General features: G+C 43.9%; 1 protein-coding gene across 2 annotated transcripts; it reads left to right on the forward strand.

Moving 5' to 3' along the window:
- The first annotated feature begins 1806 nt into the window (after nucleotides 1-1806).
- On the forward strand, nucleotides 1807-21649 carry LAMP1 (lysosomal associated membrane protein 1). 2 transcript variants are annotated; one of them, XM_042805818.1, is made up of 9 exons: nucleotides 1807-2035; nucleotides 11322-11437; nucleotides 12604-12817; nucleotides 12927-13085; nucleotides 16713-16930; nucleotides 18630-18752; nucleotides 19579-19648; nucleotides 19815-19985; nucleotides 20629-21649. In XM_042805818.1, exons 1-9 carry the CDS (start codon nucleotides 1984-1986, stop codon nucleotides 20766-20768), a joined length of 1263 nt encoding a protein of 420 aa, XP_042661752.1. In that variant the 5' UTR covers nucleotides 1807-1983; the 3' UTR covers nucleotides 20769-21649. The 2 variants fall into 2 exon arrangements, with proteins under 2 accessions (XP_042661752.1, XP_032853060.2); XM_032997169.2 differs by having other exon boundaries at nucleotides 1808-2035; nucleotides 12924-13085.
- The last annotated feature ends 199 nt before the right edge of the window (nucleotides 21650-21848 follow it).

A 21848-nucleotide genomic window follows, 5' to 3' on the forward strand; every position in this document is an offset into this window, starting at 1 on the left:
CATTTTGAGAAAGCAGAAGCACCCTGCTATTGGCACACTTTCCAATTGTACTAGAAATAGGATTTCAGTAGCAAAGCAAGTACTTCTGAAGTTTCAGATGAAGAAAGCATATCCTTAACAGCTTAGATAAGAAAGAGCATTGAATTACAACATGATCAAATGGCCTGGGCTCCCTATATCCATTACTATGCTAAGATCTGAGAATGTTGATAGACTAACTTCATCTATTTTTTTCTAGTTTTCTCAAAAAAAAAAAAAAGTGAATTCTTAAAATTCTTGTTTCTAAAAACATCAGACATCATCGGCAACTATGTGAAAGTGCAACTAATTTTACCTATACAACCTCAAGTCATTAGCAGTCCCTGGTTTGGCTTGAAACACATATGGGGATTATGTGTATACACAGGTATACATAGATGCATCATTTCAGAGATAATAGACCATTAACTTCCACAGCTGGGACTGAATTAGTTCTATGCAGGATGGTTGTACTCACCTCAGACTGCCTTCAAACTCAGTGGTAAGAAACATATTCTGGAGATTATCAGACAACTTGGGTTAATTGCTCACCAAAGCCATTTCTCGCCCTCCTCTATCACCTCCCCTTTAAAAAATGGGCGCCCGTGCTGCATTCCCCACCGGGAACCACACTTAAATGCCTAGAGCTGGTAAGGCTGCCCCAGGCCCTGATGCTCCTCACAGCTCTCATCTGACCTGAGTTACAGGGCTAAGACATATATGACAGTTCGCAAAAAGGCCCCAAACCTCTGAATGCCCACTGCCAAACGTTCGTGCCACGGGTGAGGGCTGGAGAAGTTTCCCATGCCAAGGTGGCCGTACCCCAGGGCCAAGCCACGGCTGTCTTCAGCCCATGGCAGAACCGGGCCTGAAAAGCCTTGAGCCCCTGGGTTAGGGCTGGTGGCAAGAGGGGCCTGGGGCTGATCCGCAGCAGCTTGCGACGATGGTGCACTGCAACATGCGTACCCCAGCACAAAATCACACACAGGACACGCAGCACCTGCCCCCGCGGGGTGGATGCACGCACCCCCCAGCCCACAGCCTTGCCCAGGCTGCATGCACGAGGGACCCAACGTGAGACACACACACACCTGTGCGTGTACTGCGGAACAGGCCCGCTCCCGGGGCGTTTGCACGTGTGAGAACCACCTACCCACACACAAGTATGTTCTCGCACACGTATCTGTCTGTGCACACATACACATGCCTGTGTGCATGTTTCATTGAAAGGTCTGGGTTCGAAGGGACCTTAAAGACCATGTAGTTCCACCCCCCCTGCCCCGGGCAGGGCCCCCTTCCCCCAGCCCAGGGGGCTCCCAGCCCCGTCCAACCTGGCCTTGAACCCTTCCAGGGAGGGGGCAGCCACAGCTGCTCTGGGCACCCTGGGCCAGCGCCTCACCCCCCGCACAGGGAAGAATTTTTTCCTTAGCTCTAAGGTATATCTCCCCTCTTTCAGTTTAAAACCGTTACCCCTCATCCTATCCCCACACTCCCTGACAAAGAGTCCCTCCCCACCTTTCCTGTCCCCCCTGTAAGCACTGACAGGCCGCTCTAAGGTCTCCCCGAAGCCTTCTCTTCTCCCGGCTGGACACCCCCAAACCCCCCACCCTGCCCTCACAGGGAGGTGCTCCAGCCCCCCCCGCCCTCACCCGCGCCTCAGGGAGCGGCCGTTGGAGCGCCGGGGAGCCGAGCCCCGCCCCCTCCCCTCCTTTCGCGAGACCCTCCCCGCCTCCTCCGGGGCGCCCGCTGCGCTAAACGCGCGGGTCACGTGACGGAGCCCGGGCGGGCCGGGTGACGTCAGCGGTCATATGACCGGCCGGGGCCATCGCCACTCTCCCGAGCGCGGTGCGCTGTCGCCGCCGCCGCCCCCCCGGCCCCCTCCCCCCCCCACCCCTACCGCCGCCCTCCTCGCCCCCTTCTCCGCGCTCCCGCCGGTGTCGCCTCGCCCTGTCCCCTGCCCCCGCCATGGCTCGCGCCCAGGGCGCGCGGGGGCTGCTCGCGGCGGCCGCCCTGCTCGGTAAGGAGGGGGGAGGCGGGGCGGCCGCGGCCTGTTGGTGCCCGGTGGGGCGGGGGGGGGGGGGGGGGGGGGGGTAGCCGCGGCCTGGGCCGGCTCCGGGTCCCGGCGGCGCTGGGCGCGGCGCCCGCTGTAACGGGAAACCCGCCCGCCGGCTCCCACCTGCCGTTGCCGTGCCGGGGGGTCCCGGGCCTCCCGGGGGCCGGGGCTGGCGGGTCCTTTGGGGAGGTCATCCCTTCCGCTCCCTACAGCGGGCCCCGGCGGCGCCCGGGAGCCCCGGAGAGCTGCCTGAGGTACGATGGGAAGGGTGGAGGGGAGGGGGCGGCCGTGCTCGGCGGGGAGAACCGTGCGGCGCCCGGGAACGCTCCTCCGAGCACCCGCACGGGGTGTAGCGACAGCGCTCCGGGAAGAACCGGAAAATACACCTTTGCCTCCCACGAGGCGTGGAAGCGCAGGAACTACTGATGTCATTGCTGGGAAGTGGGAGGTTGAGGGTCGCAACTAGATGATCTTTAAGGCCCCTTCTAGCCCACACCATTTTACGATTCTGTAAGTAGCCCTTTCCTATAGGGCATGTGATGCCCTCTTCGTTACTGGCTTTCATCCTGGTGCGTCTTGAGTGAAATCTGAAATGCCAGTGGAATAGATTTCAGTGCCTCCATGAGAGGGCTTGTTAATGCTGCAAGACTGTTTTATGAGGAAGAGTGTCTTGCTTGTTTACCGGTAACTACCTTGCTTTAGGTTTCTTGCCTTGAAAGCCACATCACGCGACACGATATCGAGTTTCTGAAATGTGGCTTTGGCAGCAAAAGAAACTTCTTCAGCAGCTAGCACAAATATTTCCTGAATAAAACAGCGGTTGAGAACGGTTATCTGCCATCATTTTGGAGATTATGACAGCCTTTGAAACTCTTTCAACTTTTCTTTGGTATTAAATATCATTATTCAGTTTCACTGAACCTGAAAGATGTCACTCACAAGGGGCACTGAGCAGTTCAAATATCTTGCAAGCCACTGTAGCGAGCACAGTGACTTACAGTGCTGTCAGACTTGCTTTTTAGGACTGACAAGCGTCATTGAACTGATGTTATAGTGGGAATTCTTTGTATAGCTTGCTTAATATAGTTATGGTATAAATGAAGAATTGCTGCTGTTTGCCTTCTAATCAGCCCGTGTAGTTTTTAAGTGGTACCACAAATACTCTTTTCTGTGACTGTAATCATCTTCCTCTGCTTAATTAGCAGTTACAAACATAATTCAGTGCTTTAGCTTTGTTGCATTCTGGCATGTAAAATGTGTTAGGTCTCTGCAGCTGAGAGAACATATTAGTTTATTTTACTAGAGTAAATGTTTAGTGACAATTGGGGCTTTGTACCAGTGTCTAGTAGCTGGGTGTTTCTACATAACTTCATCCGACAATTTCAGGGAAAGACTTTGTGGTGCAAATAGAGACCCCTGCTTGCAGGGTAGTGAGGAGAGAAAAGTATGAGATAATGAGAAGATAGGAGCTGGATTCTTTAGATGCTCGTTTGCAGCCTTTTGGTCATCAGTGTGAACACTGATGAGGATATGGAGGCTGAGGGATTAGTATGGGTGGGTCAGATGTGAAAGCTTGTTTGGCAGTGCCTTGACTTCAGGACAATAGAAGATTTATTTTCCTCCAAAATACCTCACTGCACCTCACTTACTGTTTCAGTTTTCCATTCACATTGACCAGCAGGCACAAAGCTGAATATTTCAGGTCAGCATTTGTTTCATGATGAATTTCCTCATGAATATCAAATGTGCATATGGAATGAAAAAAAGATTTATGTAGTGCAGTGATAAATACAGGGAAAGGGGGCTATGGGAAATGAAGTACCTCCCCTCAAACTTAGTTGCTGCTTTTGGAAATATGCAGGAAGATGGTGCTTCTCTGTTGTCGAGCGTGATGGGTCAGCTAGGTTGTGTGCCCAGCCTGACAGAGCTACTTGTGCTCTTTGAGTCCTGGAGCTCCTTTATTTTTTTTTCCTTACTGAAACACAAACACATCAAAGAAAACATTTCTGAAAACCGAAGCTTGGAGTCAGGCATGGGTTCAGTATTAATGAGTAAATAATAAAGTGTCTGAGACTTCGGGAAGTACAAATGAGTTTGACAAGGTAGTGTGATGCCATTTCAGGGTTATTGATGCATAATGCATGTATTTCTGTTGCACAGCTAGTCCAAAGGGGAATTCAAACCTTGCTACCAACGTAGGAATAGTTGAGAGAAACTTGGATAATAAATTCCAGCCAATGAGTAATTTGGTGTTGTGTTGTTATTCCTCAGTTTTGACATTGCTAGCTGTGTGGAACTGAGACGGAGTACAAATTAGTTGTCACAAAATATAACTGGTTTTATGTTGTGTGACTTTTGAAACATTCTTTTACCAAATGCTGCCCTTAACACAGTGTTTGCTTGATTGCTTCTTTAGTGTGTTGACACAGTCTCTAAGGTTCTCCATTTGTGTGCTAGTCCCAAACCTGTTACCATGTGATAGGTTACTCAGCTTTGACTCCTCCAGCTTTTCTGACTTGTACAGTAGCTTCTTACTTGCTGAGTAAGAATTCTGCAGGCCTCCTGACATGCTACTTTTGAGAGATGCTCCCTAGGTTAGGTTCCTGTTCAGGACGACTGGGAAGTTTCATTTGTGGTGTAGCCTGCTTCTAGATTGTTCTGTAGTGAATAGGAATTTTTTTCTAATCAGTAGCAGACAATAAACTGAAGAATTGCCTCTAGGTACAGAGGAGCCTTAATCAAAGAAAAGATGGATATTTTATTGAGAAGTTGACTACTGTTATCTCTGTTAAGCCTTTCTATGTCTTAAAGATAACTTATTTCTATCACTAGAAGGCACGCCTCACCTTTGCTTGTTGCAGTTTTACTGCAACAGTTGGTCTTTTCTTTCAAGTCAGACATGATTATTTGGAAATTCTTTGAGAAAGCTTGGTGCCACAATGGATTTCTTAGTATTTATTCTCTTAAATTTGGCAGGAGACCCTACTGGGTATGTGAGTGGCTGTAGTTACAACAGCTATCTGAATATTTCATTGCATTATCTTAATTCCAAATTATGTATTTTAAAACGTACCTTATATTTTGGTAAATCAGGCTTCCATGTTTTTTATGCACTTGACTTCAAGATGGACTGGTGTCTCTTTCAATCTAAGGGTAGCAGTTTCTTAACCTTCTTCTGTCGCTTGACAGCACCACTGGTTGTCAGTACTACTTTTTCTACTGTAATTCAAAGTGTGAGAGTGCTAGTAGCACCCTGCTAATAGAGTACAGAGTTTCAAATGTGGTTCAGCTCTGTACAGTGGGTGCTTGTCTAGCTGTTCCCTCTCCAGTGTTCAGGCTTGAGCACAGTAGTCCACGCTTTATAAATTTAATTTTCTTGTATTAAACTTCAGTGGCTTCTGGTTTCTTAACAAGGTAGAATTCAGTCTGTGTAATATGGGACTGCTAGTATGTCTTTACTTTCCTTGACAGGGGTGAAGTCTACTGTCTTCTTGATAGGACTAGGAGAGTGGTTTTACTCAGGCAGTTGGTTTATTCTCTTTTTTCCAATACCCTCTCCTCTGGGGAGTCTTTAAATTGTCAGCACAGTGCTCCTTCCTCCAAAACGTTTGGGGCTGCCAGCTACCTTGAAGGATGTGTTAGTTGTGTGGTGCGATACAGCAGCGTTAACCGGGGCAAGTGCAAAGTGGGCCTGTGTGAATGCTGAAAAGGGTCTAGCCACAGGAGTTCAGACCTCCTGGTGGACTCGTGTAATCAGCTGCTGTAGAGCTATCCCAAGACTTCCTTCCTCTAGATAGGAAAGCATAAAGAAGTTTCATGTGACTGCTGTGCTTGGTGCAGTTGTGTAATTCTCTGGCCGAATGGCAAGTGTGTGGCTGCTAAATAGCCTTTCCCATATAATGCTTTTGTACTTTCCTAAGTTTCTTTATAAAGAGAGAGGCGGTTCATGTGCAAACTTGAATTGAGAAACAAAATGTTTACTGCCTTAACAGAAATCAACAATATCAAAAAACATAATGTGAGACTGCATGAATTTGTCTGTTAGTTGGCAAGGATGCATCTTCTAGGGCTGGATCAGGAACTTAATCTAATCAGGTACTGCACCTGCACAAGTGCAGCTGCTTCTCTTCTCCCCTAAAGTACTCCCATCTGTCCTTGAATTAAGCTCTCTTCCCCCTTTCCACTACTGTGTGTGATCAAGTGTGTCCAGCTTTGTCTTTTCCTACTGTGCTTTCCAGATAGCCAGTGTTCAGTCTTCTGAATCTGTTGGTGACAGGTAAGTATAATTCATAATTTTATGAAGACCATCTTGTCTCATGCAGAGTGGTTCTTCCATCAAGTCTGCCAGGGGATTTTCCTGCTTTCAGTCATTTCCCTGAAATATTAGGGTTAGTAAATAGTGTGATCTTTCAAAAAATACTTTATTTTTTTAAGTTCTTGTTTTTTCTGTACTATCCCAAGGTAGTATAGATCATGATTCCTAAGCAAGTGATCTTGACTTGCTCTGCTGAGAAGGGACTTGTACCAGGTCCCTCTGGGAGTGGTGCTTACACTGAAAGACAAGTGATTAGAGGAGAGCCTAACTCCTCAGGGATTTTTTCCATCCTCTTCTCTGGCATAGATTTAGGAGTCTGAAGTGGTGACTAAGGTCACCACTTAATTCACAAAATGACACTGAGATGACAGGATCCTTCCGAACAATCAGAATGAGTAAATTACCGGGCACTTCTGTTCACATGGGCAACAGAAAATAAACCTTTAGATAAGAACTAGTGTTTCTTATCTCCTGGGATTAATGCCCCGTAGATAGCAGCAGCGTTTGCTGTGTGCTCCCTGAGAACATCTGAGCAAAGGTGCGGGGCAGCACAGCAGTGCTGGAGCGTAGGTACAGAGCGGTTGTGTAGTGCTGGCATCAGCCAGCAAGCAGCAGCCCTGCCCCTCCGGGTGCTGCTGCGCAGCAGTTCCAGGGTCTCTGACGTGGGTGACCAGGCTGTGGGTGGGATGCTCCGACCCGCTGTCGGGGCACTTGTGGGGAGTGATTAGCTGGGCTGCTTTGCAGCCATGGTTTTGCTTCCTAATGTCGCAGTCGGTGTAGCTGCCAAGTCTTACCCACTGGGTACCTGTATCGCTTAAACTACTGATGATGTGGAATAACGGGCCCAGGTGGATTTGGATGGCTTGCTGCCCTTTCTTTCAAGGGGGAGGAAGAAAAATACTAAAGAAGTTTTTACTCACGCAGGAAACATGACTATAGTAACAAACCTCAAATTATATAGAAGTAGCTTTTGTGTTTTAAGATCCTTATTGTCAATGTTCTGTGTTTCTAATAAAGCTTGGAGACAAAGTAAATGATTAACTATAGTAACTAAAGTCCTCTTTGCAAGCAGACGGTGTAATCAATTGCCATTAATATATGCTTGCTTTTTTTAGAGCATAATCATCATTCATCTTTCTGCCTTAATAGGTTTCCATTATATGGGAGAGTAACCCAATGATAGCTGTGCTTGGCTAACAGGATTTCAGTTATAAAAAGGTTGAAACCTGAAAGCATCTTTGTGTGGTCAGGAGATGGGGAATCCAGCCATTCTAAGAGCCATATTCAAAAGGGCTCAGATTTAGATTGTTCAACTGTGCTATATTGTTTTGCTAGCTTTGTAGTTTCCAGTTTAAAACAAAATGAACTTTTGAGGTATATTTCTTCAAGATGAATTGTTATGTAACCAAGAAAGTCTTAGTTCTGTTTGACTTGTGTATTGTATCTCAGTGTTAATACGCTTCACTTGGGGTTTTTTTGATGTAGGTATGTTAGATAAGGAAGGATGCTGGATTTTGAGTGACATATCTAGCTGTTGCTTCAACAGTTTTAGCTTCAATCTTTTCGTGCAGGAAACTATAATTTCATACATGAGGCCTAAGGGGAGAGATTTATGATTTTCAATTGAAAACATGCAGCTACAATAAATATGTAAGCAGCCCTTTTTGGGAACCTGTTGGAATACAAAGAAAGCATGCGAAGTAAGTGAAATTTCTTTGATGCTAGCACATTTTTGACGATTCTTCTACTAGATACCCATAATGTAGTATTTCCAGCCAAGTGAATAATAACCTTCACAAAACTTACTTTTTGCTGTTGAAAAGTCTAGGAGCTCTTCAGCTGTGTAAATCTGAAGTACTGCACTTGCTCTAGCACAGATAGTTGTCAAATAGGGCGCTGCAGTTTATTAAGAGCATTTAAAGGTAAAAAACCGGAGGTTGTATCAATTTTTGTGTAAAAAAGCAGAGAACGATACTGTCATGAGAAGTACAAGCAATATTATCAACTTGTAGGTATGCAATGATAATATTGAGCAATACTTTATGTAACTTATTTAGAAATATTCCCAGGACAGATTGATTCAACATCAGTTTGCTTTTCTGTATTCTTGACATTTTGACTGTAGGCTCTTACTGTTTGTGGGCTGGTGATGATTCATGCATTAATCACCAGTCGACACTGAAACTGCCTTCCCAAGCTCAACAGCTGCTTTCCTGCAAAACCCAGCGAGCTGTTCTTCTGCCTTAAACTGGCTGGAGTGAAGAGTAGGCAGAACCTTTTTCCTTCAGTGTCTTGATTTGTTCCTAAGTGGGTTTTTTGCTAATTTTTCTTTGCCCACTGCCCCTTATGTTTTGTTTCACTTGGTTTCACCTTCATTCCTCCAAGACGGTGGGAGCAGACGATGCTGTGACGCAGTGCTCTCTCTGATGGCCATCCTGGCGCGCGTCGGCTCGCTCGGGGTGGAACAGCTCTCTTGCCACTTCATCGAGGACAGCTCAGTGTCTCGTGCTGGACGTGTCTGTCTCATCTCTGACACTGCAAATCCAACAGCTGCTGAACATTTCTGAAGAAGGAATGGGGTTTTATAGCGTTTGTTGCGCCCGAACAAAATTGGGTTTTATACCATGGCGTGAGCTTAACCTTGCAAAAATCTAGTAGTTATGCAGGTGGTATTTTCTACTCTTCGTTCACACCCCTTATGCTCTATTACTTAAATTTGCTGAGGGTGTTTTGTCACCTCTTGATTTCTAGAATCTGTCTTCCATTTGGTGCTTTCTGATACTTCTGTGTTGTCTTTTGTTGTTCTCTGAATCATTTATGATAGGCAGGTCTGCCACATTTTCTTTTAGGTTAGCAACGTTTTTCTTAATTGTTTTTCAGTCTTTAACCTGATTTTATTTTTAAAACCCATCTTTTCCTCCTTTAATTCTTTTACTATTTTTTTTTATTTTTAGCTCTGAAATTGCCAAGATTTTTAATCGCTATCAAACAAGGGTGTCAGCATGCACACTGAAGGTTTTCATTCTAGCACGTTTCCCATTGATAGTGTTAGTTCAAGTAGCCATGAGTCTTATTCCCTTCCTCTACGCTGTGCTAGAAATCTTCAGAAAGAACGTAAGCGTTTTGTTCTTGAGAAAAGTAGTGCTTGGGTAAAATGTAAACAAGTTCCAGATGTAAATTCAAATTGAAGGAAACTTTGCAAATTAAAACTTCCACGTGGAGGAGCACTGACTGTTTCCAGTACTGCCCTGAACTGCAATAAATGACATTTTCTTTGTGAATATATGTTCCTTAATGAACACTGAGGTGGACATAAAGGCAAAGGTAGGACAGTTTTGCTTCATTTTTCTACACTATCCATTCTTAAGCTAATTCTTTGTTCTTTCTATCTCTGGTTTCAAGTCTAGACTCTTTAAACAACTGGATAAACTGTATTAATTCCAACTTAAGTTTTGGCCCCCTGTGGTGCTGGGGGAGGATGTATTGTTGCTGAGGGAAAGGCGCCAAGGGAAAAGGCTGAGTGCCAGAGGAATTGTTTCCAATGTGTTCCTAAAACTGAAGGGCCTTCTACCAAAACCCACCTGGCAAAGTCCAGTTTTTCCTACGAATTGTCTTAATACAATTGTACACACCGTAGTTTTGCAGTGAAAAGTTTTAAAGTTGGGATTTGCTTTTTGAAAACTTCTTGGGGAGGGAAGCTAGCCGATGGATAATCCCTCAGATGGATCTTTTTGCAATATCAGCAGTTGAATGGATTAGCACGTTTGACTCTTCAAAGATTAATTGCTTGAGATAGTGCTTTATGTCTTGCAGCTGCTTTTTTTTTTATCAGGATTTCTGCAAGACTGAAGTTGCTGCAAATGCAAGCTGCTAAAGTGCTAACATGAAAATGGTGCAGGCTTTTTGCAGCGGGGTTTGCTTTGGGGGGTGCGTGTGTGGTGACAAACTGAGAAGCAGAAAAATGAAATGCTCTGCAATAAAGGACTCTGAGCACCTTGGTATGATTTCAGATAGAGGAGCACTGTCCGGTTAGCCCTTTGCTGCACGTGAAGCATGAGATAACCGGCTTTCCTGCTGGACCCAGCCTGCCACAACACACCCCCTAGGTGACACTTCAGTGGCAGTGGACACTGATCTAAGCCTGTGCTGCTGTCAAAGGATGATCCTGCGCTCCTCTTGCTGCATGTTCTTACCTTGTTAAGCCAGTAGTAGCGTGCTCGGCCGTACTAATGCTCCGAGCGCTGGGGCTGGAGGGGAGCGAGTTGGGGAAAAGCTGTGCTTCTGTCAGGAGCTCAGCCTGAGGTTAGCTGAAACCACTCGGGAAGACGCGACCTCGGTCTGTGTCCAGGTCCTGGCCCCCATCCTCCTCTCGAATACAGAGAGCACGATGACAGCAAAGAGAAGTTCTCCTGGCAAGGGTGGCATGCTCCAGCACGCTATTTTTGGCAGTCTCTCCAAAACATCTGCAGTCAGTCCAAGCTTTCTAAATGCTGCATTCAGGGCATGTACAGCTGAGTGTCCTGGTACAGCGGGAATGAAGGCTGCGGGGGGAAGGCTGAGGGAATGCTATAGGCGTGTAGGATCAAATATGTTAAGTCAATTCTGGCTGAAGCTTGCAAAATGCTTGCTGTGTAGGGTGAGCACTGAGTAGCTGCCTCGAACAGTGTAACTGGTGTTGGTTGCAAGTTTTTTCTTACCCTCTGAGGACCCAGTTTTGGTTTGGGTGGCTTTTTCTTTTTATAAATGGGGTGTTAGATTTGTCCTCCGTGTGTTAGTGATGTTGAAGCTAGTATAGAGACTGTTAATGCCCAAGTTTCCAAAGTCAACTGCCATTTAGGATGTACTCCCAAAATGTGCAGTTGTACGTATTTGTCTCTGGGGATCAAAAATTAAAGTTTATGTGACATCATGTTAACTGCTTGTCATTCTTAACAGGCTTTTTACAGGCTTCCTCTTCATTTGAGGTGAAAGATGCAAGTGGTAAGGCCTGCATAATCGCTGATCTGACTGTAGCCTTCTCAGTGGAATACAAAAGCAGTGGTCAAAAAGAGGTAAGGGGGGCATCTCACTGCTAGTCTCTAACTTGTGTTTCTAAAATGTGTGGTATTTCTGCATGTGCACAGTGTTTAAACTTTGAACAAATATTTAAGCATGAAAAACTGCTTCAGGAAAGATTTCCCCCTCCCAATTGTGCTGCATTAACTTCTCTTTATTACTGATGCTGCTTCTAATTAAATGACAGGGTTAAGGCTGCCTGAAACCATCACGAACAATACATGTGTGAAATTACTTCTGTGACTGAAATTCGACACTGTTACGTGGACTGAGTCTGAACTAAGTGTAACTTTTAAACTTCCCTGAAATCTGTGATCTTATCACACTGAAATCGAGATATTTGCTATCTACAGGGTAGTGCAGTGCTTACCAGTGGTTCCATATTAACAGCAAAAGCCTGTTAATGGGAAGTGAGGAATTTTTATTTACGAATACTTTGCTTTTCAGTTTACTTTTTTGGCATCTTCACTATTGAACAGGAATTGTAGATTATTTATAGTTTCTTTGCAGGTGCATGTTTTGAGGCACTTTTACTGAAGCTGTTTTTTTCTAGCCAGCAGTATAATGTGCGATTAAAAAAATCTGGTCTGAAATCCTGCTGATACTGGTATACAAGTTTGTATTCAGAGGTGAATGCTTTGATAACATGCTTTTGGTTGTTTCTTCTTGTAAACAGTAAACTCAAAACTTTCCAGTAAACGCTGTATTGGTCTTCAGGTACCACATTACTACTTAATATGTAATAAAGTCAAAGTATCATAGCCAAGCTATGTAGGCTGTACCGTTTGCTGTTGTTGTTGCTCAACTGTACTGTAAGAAGCAAAGCTTAAATTCTCCCTGTTTTCACAAGTCCAGAGTTTGCGAGATTTGAGTCGCCTAATACAGAAGTACCTGCAAATTCACAGTGCTAGCTTAGGGGGGGAAAGTCTAAGAGGTGCTGTGAGTACATACCATTTTGTCCTCAAATTTCAGAGAACAATATTCTTAGAAATCAGAGTGCTAGTAACATGCTACTTGCTATATACAGGTATACAAGTAGACATCTTCTAGCATGTATGAATGCCAGTTGTATGTTTTATAACAGCTTGCTAGGATATTAAAAAGCAGTAATGCAAAGCTATTACATCATCCTTTTTCATGTGTTTTGTTTTCTACCTCACAGTTTGCACACTTTTTTCTTCCACAAAATGCTACAGTAGAGCCACAGAGTTCATGTGGTAAAGGTAACGCCTCTCATCCCGTTCTGGTATTGGGTTTTGGAGCAGGACATTCATTAAGCCTGAATTTCTCAGAACTCGCAGACAAGTACCAAGTAGAAGAGCTAGTTTTCCACTACAATCTGTCAGATGCAACTTTATTTCATAATTCAACTGCAGGTAAGCTGAAAACTTTCTGTTCTCATTGCGTTAACCCCTCCAGATGTAATAGTGATTTGTTTCTGTAAATACTGCTATGTACTAATGCAGTGTAATCTTTTTACAGGAGAAGTGAAGAGAGTATCACATAAAACTATTATTCAGGCATATATGGGCACGAAATACAGATGCATCAACTCCAAGCAAGTCAATATGAAGAACGTGAACATTACTTTTAGCAATGTTACTTTGGAAGCCTATCTCACAAACGGCACTTTTAGTATGAACAGTAGGTATCCTGTTGCAGAAAATGTACTTGGTGAGCTAGTATTTCCAATAATTATTTCTTTAAGTCCTGCCTAATCATATTTAGGCAGGTACAAACTGGATCCGCAGCTCTAATAGCAACATCTTTTGAAATGGATGGACCTGCTTCAGGTTTTCTCTGTAGGGGTGTCAGCATCCACGACTAGAAGACAGTGCACTGTGTTCCCATGGGTTTTGTTCAGATATTAGGGAACATTCCTTCTGTTTGTGAGTATTTATGGGTGTAAACCCATGCTGCAGTAGGCCGGCTGGGCACGTGGCCAAAATCCTAGTTTAAATAGTATCTGATAACTTCCAAGCATTACACCTCTACCAGAGTAATCTGAACCAGATTACTGTGTGCTCTGGGAAAAATCAGTGATATAGTGGCTGATGGTAGAGAACTGATCTGTAGGGAGCAGATATGTACATCTGCCTACAGGAGGCTTTATGTAAGTTCCTTCTCTGTCAGGCTCAGTCACAGAGCAACTTTTTGTCCTAATTGCTTGTATCGAAAAGCATTTTGGAATTTTACTGCTATAATGATTACAAGACAAACTACTTCAAGGTGTGTTCATGCCCTTTCCTTTTGTGGCAACACTTCTCAAACAGACCCACATAAACTGATCACTCGTGCTCTCTTAAGGAGTGATAAGCATTGATAAGCCTTTGCCTTTTGGGGCAAGTAAGGAGTCTTCATCTTCTCTGGGAAATGTAGAACTTTTCTTATGCAGTTAATCCTATTTATGTACCTGTTAAGTTGAAATGAATCTTAAGAAAACTAGGGTAGTCAGTGCTGGCATGGGATGGATACACTGAACAAGTACTGTCTACACGAGTATCTCTGCTTTGTCCCATATCTCTGAAAAATAGCTTGCCTGATGCATGGTGATACAGGCACTGACTTCTTTTATGGCTGCCTCACATGCCTGGCTCAGATTTCAGTGTGCATCATTCTCTTGATCAGTCTTTTCCATTCAGGTTTGCAGCCAAGATGTGGACCTAGATTTGTAATTTTAAAAAAATAAATCTGATTTCTATTACAGTCTTCAGAACCATCTCATTTTTTAAATATGATACCTTGATCCAGTTATCAGACCAGATAACTGATCAATTATCATGCATATCAGGAGGCTTGGACATAAGCCATGATACTGGGGAAAATTTGGGTTTTAACTTCTACAGAACTTCATTAAAATCTCCCTACTGCATAATACTTTTAAGATCACCCATCATCTGTTTTTACGTAGTCCTTTGGTTACAAAAATTCAGTATTGCATTATTTCTGGAGGGTGCTTGTTACGCAACCCAAATTTGTCAGCATTTTCTTTATTTTCTGGCTTAACAAATGCTTTGGAAGTGATCGTGGCAAATTAAAGTTGCTTATCTTCATGGTATCACTGCCTTGATGAAACTATTGATCCTGGTAAAAGTAAAAAGCATGATTTCCTATGATCCTGGGATAGACACTGGTTTGAGTTCAGGCTTTTTGCCTTTTTTGTTGTTGCTTGTTTTTGTTTCCACATTCCTGTTATCCATAATGCCATGCAAATGTTTTTCTTTAAATTATCATCATCCCTAAGTTTTTATTACTGTCTTGGGTCTGCACTCAGATATGTTTTTTCCATTCCTACTGCACAATGTTCTCGTGTTTTGTTTTGTTCAGACTGTTAAAGAGTTCTCACTTTATCCTTTATTCTTTTAGTTTTTTAGTTTTCTTGACTCTGAAATCACATTTTTCTTTCTAGATCAGTTCCTTCTTTCCATTCTTAGAGGCTTGAGACTTCCCCTGTCCTTTTGGCAGGTAGTTATTGATAATTTTTTAGATCTGGAATTCTCCCTTAATTTTTTTTTTCCCCTGCAAGTCTCTCTTTAGAGGATATTTCTGCTGGAGATACGGGCAGGGCTAACTGAAGTAAATATTCAGAGCATCTGTGCATCACTAGTAATGGTGACTTCCGTCAGCGTACCTAGAAGCTGGTGGCAGGTTACAAGAGCCATTATCTGCAGCTCTGAAGAAACAGAGACTTTCACTTCATCTGTTGGTAGTTTTGTCAGCTGCTTTCCTGTTAACTGTGAGATAAAGGCATAAGAATTTGTCTCGTCTTCAGATCTGTCTTGAAGAGTTACTAGGAGCTACGCTGTAAATCAGATCGGTAAAAATACTGTCTCAAGACTCCACCTAGGACAAGCTTCCACTTGAAGTGATTTGGTTGTTTCCATCTCTGCCAGCTTGAATAAGAGGCCGTATGTGTTGAGGTCTTGCAGATGGAGGGAAATTCTATATTGAAGTACCAAGTAAAGCTGCTGCTTGGTTTATTTGTTAGAGATTGATAACGGTTTGGGACCTGATCGGTATCAGCCTACAAAAGATGGGGTCACTCCTCCATTCATCCACCTTCCCTATGCTCTTTGACTTCCCAGAAATGGAGTAGAAATAGGAAACTGTGCTGTGTTGGAGTGTCTGACTTCCGAAAGTATGATTAGAATTCCTCGTTTTGAGCCATAATTGAAAGTTAAGTTGCTGTTTAAGTTCAGAGGCTATTTATTAGCTATCTAGTATCTGCATGATACGTATGGATTAAATTTTAGAAGTAGGCCCTTTGAGTCAGAATTGACTGCTGCTGCAATTGCCACCGTCCTTATGAAGTTGCAAGCTGCTATCCCTGACATGTGGAGGTGACCTCTGCCTGGAACGTGGAAGCCTGTGCTACAGTAATGTCTTTGCTGTGACCTTTGGTTTTGGCTTAGATGTTCAATGCAGGACTCTTGGCTCCCAGACTGAGTTAAGATCTTGCTGCCAGGTGTTTCTGAGTACTCTGGTAAATAAATCAGAGTCACTGTTCTGTCTTTGCCTTGGAAGTCCCTGCTGAATGGGGTGAAAAGAGAAGGCAGTCTTGCACGTCTTCAGTTAGCCTTGTAGCACTGGTGGTGGGTGGCTACTAATGCAGGACTAAAGGGAGGATGGATGTGAGAAGACGTAGCAGAAATTTTGGCATGAGCAGCAGTGCCTCGGGATCTCTTTGTCAAGGCTAGAAGAGCCACAGCACTGCTATGAGGGCTTGAGAGGTCCAGCTGTATTCTCATTTTCCTGCGGGTATTGCCAAAATAGTGACTTGGGGTCCTTACGACCTGGTAGCGTAGCTGAGGGAGGGGAAGGAGAACGCCTCGTCTCCTGAGAGACTGCTTTTAACAGTGGGCAGGAGAACTGCTGCTTTGTTTCTAGCCCCCGAGTGTCTGAGGGGTAGTCAGCTCAGCCCTGCTGTGAAGGCACGGCAGGAACGCTGGCTCTGCCAGCGTAGCAGTGGCGCATTTATCCTGACGTGATGGCAAAGTGAAACGGCAGACGCAAATGAAAGCTGACTGCGGTCACCCTGAACTTGTGTAAGTAACAGCAGAGGTGTCGTTCTCCCATGCTAGGCTTTAGAAGTATCTCAGGCTTTGCAACAAGAGTTTAGGTAATGCTTTACCACTGTGTTTCTCAGCTCTTACTATCATCTATTAGGAAAAGCAATTTGAAATTGTGCCCTCCTTTCCCTTGAGGATTAAAAAGGTAGATCATCCCACAGCTTCATTTTGTTTGGTAATGACTGTTTTCCTTTCTCTTCAGAGACAGAATGCGCTGAAGATATGGTCTCTACTACTGCTGTAGTGCCTACGACCCCTAAACAGACTACTAGCCAGGTTCCAACAACTAGCCCAGCACCAACTGCATCGCCCTCAAATCCTGCAGTTGGGAAATACAATGTGACTGGTCCAAATGGAACCTGTGTACTTGCCTACATGGGGTTACAGCTTAACATCACCTATGTAAAAAAAGATGAAAAGGTACATTTTTTTTTCTTCCTTTTTTCAAAGCCTTCAGATTCCTTCTTTGGGGGGAAGATTTGGTAAATCATTATAGGCTTTTTTCTTTAAAAATCCCAGTTCTTTGTGATGGTCGTCCATGATTGTCTTCTGCTTGAATTGCTTAACTTGGACTAGACTAGTGACGATTTAAACAGTTCTCTTCTACTGAAAATGGCCATTAAAGGTTTTTCTGTTCAGGAAGAGTACTAAACTTGTCTGTCAAATCCAGTAAGTGTATACGGTCATTCCACAGAAGCAGTAAAAATTATCAAGATGTGAGTAGGGGGAATCCTATTATCAAAGATGCCATCTAAACACAATTTTTAAACTGTTAAATACAGGGATTCGGCATGAAGCACCTGAGTGATAACAGTGAATGACTATTAGAAGGGAAAACTGTTACCATTGTAAAATTGGACAGGCTTGTGACTCAGTTACCTTCCAGCCAGCACTGAAGAGGCTTGGGTTTGACTTTAATGCTGAAGAGCTACTTAATGGCTGATTTTAACAGCAGAAATGCCACATGGTTTATGTAAGATCCAGCCCCTGCACAGGTTCTTTCCCTCCATTGTTGATGCACAGCCGAGCTTGCCAGCCCTGTGGACAAACCTGTTAGTCGCTAACCAGTAAGGCAAAGCTTTGAGGAGTAATCCCAAAGTGATCAACAGTCAGGAAACCTTTTATGTTCAGGAAAGCTTCGTTACAAGGACCTGCGATCACAAGCTGCTTTTTCCTATCCTGTGGCTTAGTCTGAGGTAACGAGAACAAGTGCAGGCAAACAAATTATGTTGGCTTTTGTGTTGTTTAAAATCTCAGTAGTAAAGGACCTGGTGTGAGGAGAGGTGGTATCTGTGTAGGATTTAGCTGCTTAATGCTGTGGTGCAGGGGGATCTATTGCGTTTATTTATGATGATGATGACTGAGAGGTAAAATCATGAGCACTGAGGGCTGGTGTGTGGCTGTATGGAAGTTGGTGATGATGGCAACTGTGTTTTAGCCACCTTAATGGTGTGAAATTCCCTCAGCTGCCTTCTGTAGCATGGCATTCTAACTGTGCTGGAACAGCTGATTTCTAGTACGATGACCAGTGAGGAGGTGGCAAGTAGGTATTCCAAAGTCACAAGAAGATCAACTAAGAGCTGCTGAAAGGCTTCTGTTTGATTGTTTGGTAAGTGCATTTAAGCCACATCCTTCTACAGATACAGGACGGTGTAGGATCGTGTACTGTGGTCGAAGCTAAAGCATTTTGAACTGAAGTGACTTGCAAGATGATCATGCTTACAGGCAGTTGGTTCCCTTGATGGCATCTCTTTTAGGTCAAAGCAGTATTTTTATGGCTTGCTGCCCCCTGTGTCGTGGTGGTTATTGATGTTTTTCCTTATGCTGCTAGGACCAAAGACGTTTCGTGTGGAGAAAGCAGGGGGTCATTGGCTGCAGCCAGTCAGGGCTGCAGAGAGCTTTGTTAGGCGTGGAAAGGTGCCCTTTGTTCCCTGTGCCAGCCTGGTAACTCAGGTGCAGCTTACACCAGCCTGTAACTTACACGTCTACCTGCCCAGTTGTCTGTAATGTGTGGGCAAATACAGCACTGCATGCGTGTGGGTACGGGCAAGCTAGAAGTTGAATGTATGCTGATGTGTTAGTCTCTTCAAATGCCATAATTGATCCTCCTCTCTCACAGATGGGTTTGGATTTGCTGAATTTCATACCACGTAACACCACTTTTTCTGGGAGATGCGACAATACCTCTGCCTTCTTGAATCTGACTTTCGAGAAAACAAGGGTTATCTTCCACTTCGCATTGGTAAGAAACTCTCGACAAACTGTGTAGGGTCTGCAGGGCTTTTCATGTGGGAATACACACACACACACACAGGTATTTTGTTTGGAATGGAAATTTCTTTTAATATTGCCTGGCCTATTCTCTAAAGCTTCTTGCCCAGACTGGGACCAGCCTATGACAAGTAGGCATCTCATCGGATCGTACAAGTCCAGAACTGGATTTAAATCCTCATTAATATTCTGTGTACAGCCCAAGGGCCACGTGGGCTTGTTTTATGGTCTCCGATGATGGTTGGGAATCCTGTTTCCCACAGCCCTGCCCCAGTGCTGTGTTAGAGCCGCGTACCCTTGAGGACAGAATCCACTGGGTGTGTCAGAGCGTCATGCTCCTTTTCATGCTTGTGGGATTGATCAGCTGCCATCACCTTGACCTGTTGCTATTAAATGACTCCCCACATCTCGGGGCGGGTACCCAGCTGCTTTAAAGCTGTATCTGTAGCACAGGTGGGATCACTGCATTAGCCTGGTTAGGGCATGGGTTGGGACTGTGCCTGTAGTGTGGAATTCAGGTTGGCAGGCTGAGGGGTGACACTCCCCCCTTCCTTCTTCCCCCAGAGTAATCTTCTCAAAGGTGCAAACCTTCCATTGCTTTTCTCTCTTAAAGCACAATTAAGCTCTTCCTTTGGATGCTAATCCCAATTGTGGACTATCCTTTGAAAACCTTTCTCAGGGTGCAAGCAGAATTGAACCCAAATGTTAACAGTTTATGCTGTACATCATTAGATTAAATGACAACTACTGGTTTGTGTTTGTTTTTGGTTTTGTGTTTTTTTTTTTTTTTTTTAAAGAATGCAACTACTGAAAAATTCTTCCTGCAAGGTTTGAGTGTAAGCACGACTCTGCCTTCTGAAGCAAGAGGTAAGGGCTTTTAAGCCTACTTTCAGTGACTACTTGTATAAATATTAAGGGTTGCTTGCATTAAATAACATCAGAGATTTTGGGGGATGCACGTATCGAATTTAAGCTCTGTGAGCTTACAGCTCCTGCTCTTCAGGATTCTGTAATAAGACTTTCTCTTACACAGTTCCGAAGTTTGAAGCCTCAAACAACAGCATGAGTGAGCTGAGAGCTACAGTAGGGAACTCCTACAAGTGCAGTGCAGAGGAGAATCTCCAGGTCACGGACCAAGCACTTGTCAATGTATTTAATGTTCAGATTCAAGTTTTCAAGATCGATGGAGACAAATTTGGGGCAGGTAAGAGGTTTGCATTTTGCGGGGGGAACCTAAGATTTGCGCAGTACACTTTGATATAAACATTCTGTAGTCAAATGTCAGCTTGTGGGTGCTATGCTTAGTCTCTGCGTGCCCAACTGCAGATGATGTGGGGGCTGATGAGACGTCTGAGTTGAGGCTAGTGCAAGTCGTATGTAAAAAGCTGTGAAATAACAAGGACTTGTTCCTTGTGCAGAGAAGAGTTGAGGAAGAGCGTTAGCTTTCCCCCCTAACTGTGCACAGACAGTTGTATGAGAGGGGCAGGGTTCTGGGAAGTTCCTCACTCTTTTAGTTCACACTGTCCTTTGCGACTGTGGTTAAAGCAAAATAGCTCTGGGAGGACTCGCACGGGTGTGTTTGATGGCTAAACTTGTGCGTAACAGGAACAGCTCTTGAGAAGGCAACAATTATTATAAATCTCTGTGCATACAACTAGAACTAGAAAGACTTCATCCTGAACGATCGTAGGTAGTGGACTTGGCGTCCTTTTGGTTGTTGGCAAGCTAAGCTAGAAGTGAACTGGAGCCAGCTTTATCTACGTGCTGAGAGCTGAAGCTTGAGGTTCTGGGTGTGGCTGTCTGTCAGTGTATCGGTGCCTAACATGGATCTCTTTCTCTCTCTTCAGTGGAAGAATGTCAACTGGATGAAAATAACATGCTGATCCCTATAATAGTTGGTGCAGCCCTTGCTGGTCTTGTTCTGATTGTCTTGATTGCTTACTTGATCGGCAGAAAGAGGAGCCATGCTGGATATCAAACAATTTAATGACTTGCACTAAAATCCAGTGTAGATGAAAAGCAATTGCAAGAGGCTGGGAAAAAAAAAAAACCTACACATTTCCCCTGAGCTAAGATTGATATTGTAAGGGAACACCTTTTCTTGCAAATTGCTTCTTCTTTAAAGTCTGCTTTATTAAATGTGAAATCATCTTGCAGCATTTAACTATGCACAAAAATAACTTCTGAAAATTCTGGTGTTTAATTTTGCTAACTAGTTTAAATATTTACCCACTTAGAAACAAGCAAAAAGTTTTCAAGGGTGCTTTTTTGGAATTGGCATAAGATGTCAGCTAAGGATTCCAGAGAGGGATGTTGCTAATTCACACTGACTCAATTTCAGAACTCTTAACAAAGGGAAAAGGTTCATTCTTTGTACTGCTGCCATCCAACAATGATGATAATTATACTGATGATGCATTAAAAAAAATTTAGTAACAACTGACAAAATTGAAATTGAAAATCTAAACTCCACCTTGTCTCTTAGGTGTGTATTTTTTACTAAGCTTTAAACTCAATGCCTGGCATATGCAGGATGTGAACGACGCAATACTCAAACCTTACAGGAACTCTTTATGATTGGACAACTCCCCTGTTTGATATTTTTGATGCTATGCCAGCTTGTTAGGAGCTGGTACTTTTTTAAAATGGGTGTTATTTTTATTTACGTTTTTTTTTTTTTGTAAAGTGATTTCAGTCTATTCTGTTGGAAGGTCCAGAGAGATCCTGTTACTGCACACGTGTACAATATAGATCTCAATCTGCTGATTCTCTTGCTTTAAACTTGGCTGGGGGTTGTACACTTTAAGGATCAGTTCTTATGTATGCATTGCCTGTAACAATGCTAATAAAGACACTTTTTTTTCTGTATATCTTAGTGTTGCTGATCACTCTTAAAAACGTTTGACCATTTGGTAAGTGCTAAAGCCACGGTTTGGCTCTTCTTGGGAAGCTTTAAACACGCCTTCGTGTGAAGTTAGGTTAAGTAAGTGTTTCAAGTTTCTCCTCTGTGGCACGAAGGTGAGGCTCAACTGCGTGTGCATCTTCAGAACAGCCCCTTGGTTTGGAC

Source organism: Tyto alba, unplaced genomic scaffold (genome assembly GCF_018691265.1).
Source record: "Tyto alba isolate M040663 unplaced genomic scaffold, T.alba_DEE_v4.0 Super-Scaffold_45, whole genome shotgun sequence".
Taxonomy (NCBI): domain Eukaryota; kingdom Metazoa; phylum Chordata; class Aves; order Strigiformes; family Tytonidae; genus Tyto; species Tyto alba.

What these genes read in the sequence shown, in the direction of transcription:
- LAMP1 (XM_032997169.2), top strand. Translation starts at nt 1,984, where the DNA reads ATGGCTCGCGCCCAGGGCGCGCGGGGGCTGCTCGCGGCGGCCGCCCTG. An exon ending in AAAGCAGTGGTCAAAAAGAG is followed by an intron (nt 11,438 to 12,603) that starts GTAAGGGGGGCA and finishes TCTACCTCACAG; the next exon opens with TTTGCACACTTTTTTCTTCC. An exon ending in TTATCTTCCACTTCGCATTG is followed by an intron (nt 18,753 to 19,578) that starts GTAAGAAACTCT and finishes TTTTTTTTAAAG; the next exon opens with AATGCAACTACTGAAAAATT.